Below are 4,870 nucleotides of genomic sequence, written 5' to 3'. Positions count from 1 at the left end.
TTGGAATGTCATCAGGTGCATTGTTTGACATTTAGAATTGTTCTTGTCCTTGAAGGCCACTGTAGCTTCTGTTATTATTCTAAAGGGGTGGGGTTACCCAGGGAGTGTTGCATTCTAGAACTTTGTAGAACTTTTTTGATGATGTCATATTACACACTGCACCTTTTAAATAACAACTGTATGTATCCTCAAAACATTAATATATCGCCATTTTTCTCCATTCTCTTTCTCCATACAGGTCTCAAATCTCGTTTTACAGAAAGATCGCGACACACAAACAAACCAACGCTGCTGTTGCCGTTACTGAAAGGGCCAAGCCAATAGGCCAGCCCTCATGCGTCGCCCATCGCGTGGAAATCTCCAAAAAAACCCACCATCCCCATCATCGTCAAAATGGATTTAACTAAAATGGGAATGATCCAGCTCCAGAACCCCACCCACCCCTCTGCCCTGCTGCTTAAGGCCAACCAGATGCGCCTGGCCGGGACCCTGTGTGACGTGGTCATCATGGTGGACAGCCAGGAGTTTAGCGCTCACAGGACGGTGCTCGCGTGCACCAGCAAAATGTTCGAGATCCTCTTCCATCGGAGCAGTCAGCACTACACGCTCGACTTCCTCTCGCCGAAAACCTTCCAGCAAATTCTGGAGTACGCCTACACTGCCACGCTGCAAGCCAAGGTTAGTGGGACTGTTATTGTTGTTTTTTTTTTAAATAGATTATGAGTGTTTTATTTATGTTTATATGTTTTTTTTCATTTTTTTTTCTCCACAAAACACACAAACTAACAGAACACAAGTACACAAACCAAGATATGCCAAAAAATAATAAAATTATGAGTATTTTGATATAATTATAACACTGCCACGCTGCAGGCCAAGGTTAGTGGGAGTGTTGTTGTTGTTGTTTTTTTAATAGATTAGGAGTATTTTTTTTACGTTTTTTATATTGTTTTTCTCTACACAAAACACATACACAAACATCACACAAGGACACAAACCAAGATATACAAAAAAAAAATAAAATAAAAAAAAATTATGAGAATTGTTATTGTTCCCTTGATTTGGTAGGAATTTAAAATTGATATTAAAAAAAAACTGTGAACAATTAATTACCGGAAACATGCCGGATGTTTCACAGTTGATACAAATTTAAAACTCAAATATGCAAATTGCTTTTATTTTTATTATTATTTTTGTCAGAAGGTCCAATAAGAACTCCAGTTTCAAAGAATTAGAATCTTCAAAACACACAAACATTAGTCCTGCTGTTTTTAATAGATTATTAGTATTTTGTTATAATTTTAAAGGTGGAGTCAGTGATTTTGGGGAATACAGATAATTTCTTTGTCAATTTGTTCTGGGATATACAGCACTGGAAAAAATTAAGAGACCAGTCTTCAACTCTACATTAAATGCTCTTGATGACAAAAAATGTATTGGAATTTGGTAGAAATGTTGTCTGTAGTTTATATTATAAAACCAAAATGTTCATTCTACTCAAACATATGCCTATAAATAGTAAAACGAGAGACACTGAACATTTCGAGTGGTCTCTTAATTTTTTTCCAGAGCTGTAATAATAAAAAAAAAAACTTTTGCTTGACATTTTACTCGTATGAAATCTGCTCAATTAAAATAAATAAATAAATAAACTTTTGATTTAATTTTCTTTTAAAGGTGGAAGACTTGGACGACCTTCTGTACGCCGCCGAGATCCTCGAGATCGAATATCTTGAAGAGCAATGTCTCAAGATCTTGGAAACCATTCAGTCGTCCGACGAAAACGACGTCGAAACCAACGCGAACGACGCTAGCACGGAGGAGGACGAAGACCGCAACAAGAATCAGAACCAGAATCAGAACGGAGGAGCTTTCAAGAATTCCAAAAAGCATTCCGGAATGGAACTCAACAACCCGTTTAACCAACTGTCGAACGCACAACAAGCACACGCACAGGCACACGCGCAGCAGCAGTACTCCATCATGGCGGGAATGGTCGACCAAAGTCCCTCCGTTTCGACGTCATTCGGCGTGTCAAATCTGAGCCCCACGAAGGCGGCGGTGGATAGCCTGATGAGCATTGGTCAGTCGCTCTTGCAGCAAGGTTTCGGGGGTAGCGACCATCTCCACGGCAACAACCACCACCAACTGATGTCCGAAATCAAGACGGAGATGATGCAAGTTGACATGGGCGGGCACAACAGCCCCCCGAACATGGAATCCAGCGCGTCAAGCAATGGCGGCGCGGATAGAAGCGGCGAGGATAGGAATCGAGACGGTCCGGGCACCCCTACGAGAAGCAGCGTTATAACTAGCGCCCGCGAGCTACACAGCTACATCCGCGACGAGGGCATGGGCATGGGAATGGACCCCCAGGCAGACGTCACCCAAATGGGGCTCGAGGCAATGGCGGGGATGACCGAGAAACACCTGGCGTCTCTGTATTCGCTGCCGATGAATCACAAAGCGGACGGCATGATGTCGATGCCGGCGTCGATGGCTAGCGCCTTGCCGATGTCCCCGGCCCTGGCTATGTCTATGGACTTTAGCGCTTACGGAGGGCTACTGCCGCAGAGCTTCATGCAGCGCGAGTTCTTCAGTAAGCTAGGAGAGCTCGCCGCGGGAATGAAGCAAGCGGACGCAGGGCGCAACCAACACGAGCGATGCAACGTGTGTGGAGCGGAACTGCCGGATAACGACGCCGTGGAACAGCACAAGTAAGACTAAAGAGTTTGATTTTTTATTGTGTTTGGCTTTGAAATGTGAAGGGTTTTTGGCCGTGCTGGAGTTGTTGTTTGTGGGTCTTTTAAACCTTTTTTTTTTTAAAAATATTTTTTTTTCGGCATTTTTATGCTTTATTGATAGTGTAGAGACAGAGTTGAAATGGGGCAGAGAGGGGAGTGACATGCAGAGAACGACCGCGGGCTGGAATCGAACCCGGGTCCGCTGCTGGCCGAGGCCCATGGGGGGGGGACGCCCTACCAACTGAGCTAAGGGCGCCCCCGGGTCTTTTAAATCTTGAGCAACATTTGTTTTTTGATTTGATAAAGAGATAATTTTTTTTAAAGTGTGAAGTGTTCAAGCTTTGGATTGGAAGGTTTGTTTGGGTCGTTGTAAGGATTTCGATGGTAGTTTTTTATAATTCTTAAGAAGTAAAACATTTCTGAATGTGTTTTTGGGCTTTTCTGAAAGGTTCTGGTTCCCTTGAGGAATTCGGCACAACTGTTGTTGTTGTTGTTGTTGTTTGGCCGGTTTTCAATACATGATAGCTGCAGTGGTTTATGCGAGATAACAGTGGAAGTACTTGGTCGTTTGGCATCATAATGTCCATTCACTTTACCCATAATGCACTTTACTTGAATTATTGCGATCCCAAGGTGTCACTTATCTTGGTCTAAAGAAACAAACAATTTTAATTTACTTTTATTTTTTACTTTAAGAATTGGTGGAGGAAATTAATTTTTTATCACCAGAGGCTTGAAAACTTGGCTCAAAATTATCCAGAACTTGCCTCATAGTGCAGTATACTATACTATATGTCATGGTCTTGGTTACATATATCTAGGTCAAAATCTGCTCTGTGAGAGTACAAACAATGCATGGAATTTTCTTGCATCATGGTCTATTTTAAACACACACACACACACACACACACACACACACACACACACACACACACACACACCTTGAAGGCCGACTTCTCACCCTGGTATGTTTGTCGAGATCAATAGGAATGTGCAGTGGTTAAAGTTCACTTGAGGGTTTGAACCCCTTCCCCTAACGCTTTAAGGGAGGGACAGACAGAGACACAGACACACAGACAGACAGACAGACAGACAGACAGACAGACAGACAGACAGACAGACAGACAGACAGACAGACAGTATCTTGGAATGCAACTGGACGAGAACTTGACTCCAAGATGTTGGGGATTTCTAAATATGTCTCAATGTTGTCTTTAGAAAAAAGTTTAGATAGATAGATAGATAGATAGATAGATAGACAGATAGATAGAGTTGTTGGCAGCCCTACAGTACATCTTATTTACTCATATTGTCTGTGGCAAAGTGAGATATTTTGTAGTTGTCTGACGTTGGCAGTTGCTTGTAAACGTGAACACATGTGTGTGGCCTTCAATATGAGTGCTTATTATTTATTGAATGAGAAGTGGAATTACTGCTTAGAATGACACTATCGCCATTCAGAAAAATGGCAAAAACTATAGACATGCTTTTTTTTTTAGCCTCTTACGATCAGTTTTCCCTTAACCAGCCCTTAACACCAGCTTTGAAATAGCACTATATCTTCTACGAGGGACACAGTTTAATGTAGGCTACTAGTCTTGCTGCTGTGTTGAAAGGACAGTGTCTTGGTCTCTCCTTCGTCTTGAGAAAGTCTAGCGTGTGAAATGTGAAATGGTAAATTTCAAAAAAAAAAAAATTGATTTTTCTTATTTTTTTTAGCCTCTTCAGTTCATATCATGTATCCCTTATCCAGCCCTTAACAGCAGCTCTTAGATAACACTATATCTTCTATGATAGACGCAGTGATGTACCGTCAGCTTTGCAATGTTGGCAGTTGCTTATAAAAGTGTACAAATTTGTATTATCTATTGAATGAAAAGCGGAATTCAGTGAGACCTGGTATAGTGTAGGCTACTCATCTTGCTGCTGTGTTAAAAGGACAGTCACTCTCTTGGTCTCTCTTTCATCTTGAGAAAAAAAGTCTGGAATGTGAAATGTTAAAAGTGTCCAAATTTCGGATATTTTTTTATAATTTATTTTATTTATTTTTCTTAACCGGCCCTTAAACCTGCAGTGTGTAGAATTTTGGGTTTTATTTCCTAGCAGATTTTGTAGAAAGTAATTAT

General features: G+C 41.3%; 1 protein-coding gene across 1 annotated transcript in view; it reads left to right on the top strand.

Moving 5' to 3' along the window:
• Window positions 1-393: 393 nt before the first annotated feature.
• The window catches only part of LOC307270957 (zinc finger and BTB domain-containing protein 16-A-like), a gene marked incomplete at both ends in the record, with an annotated part of 129,865 nt that continues 125,388 nt past the window's right edge, over window positions 394-4,870 (top strand). Inside the window, 2 exons of the mRNA XM_080054844.1 lie at window positions 394-678; window positions 1,678-2,717. Of these exons, the coding sequence (XP_079910970.1) occupies window positions 394-678; window positions 1,678-2,717 (1,325 nt within the window). The remainder of the gene's footprint in view (window positions 679-1,677; window positions 2,718-4,870) is intronic.

The sequence above is a fragment of the Ammodytes marinus genome (genome assembly GCF_949987685.1).
Source record: "Ammodytes marinus genome assembly, contig: scaffold_99, whole genome shotgun sequence".
NCBI classification, from domain to species: Eukaryota; Metazoa; Chordata; class Actinopteri; order Uranoscopiformes; family Ammodytidae; genus Ammodytes; species Ammodytes marinus.
The sequence above is the reverse complement of the archived record's forward strand: the minus strand, read 5'-3'. Positions and strand labels throughout refer to the sequence as shown.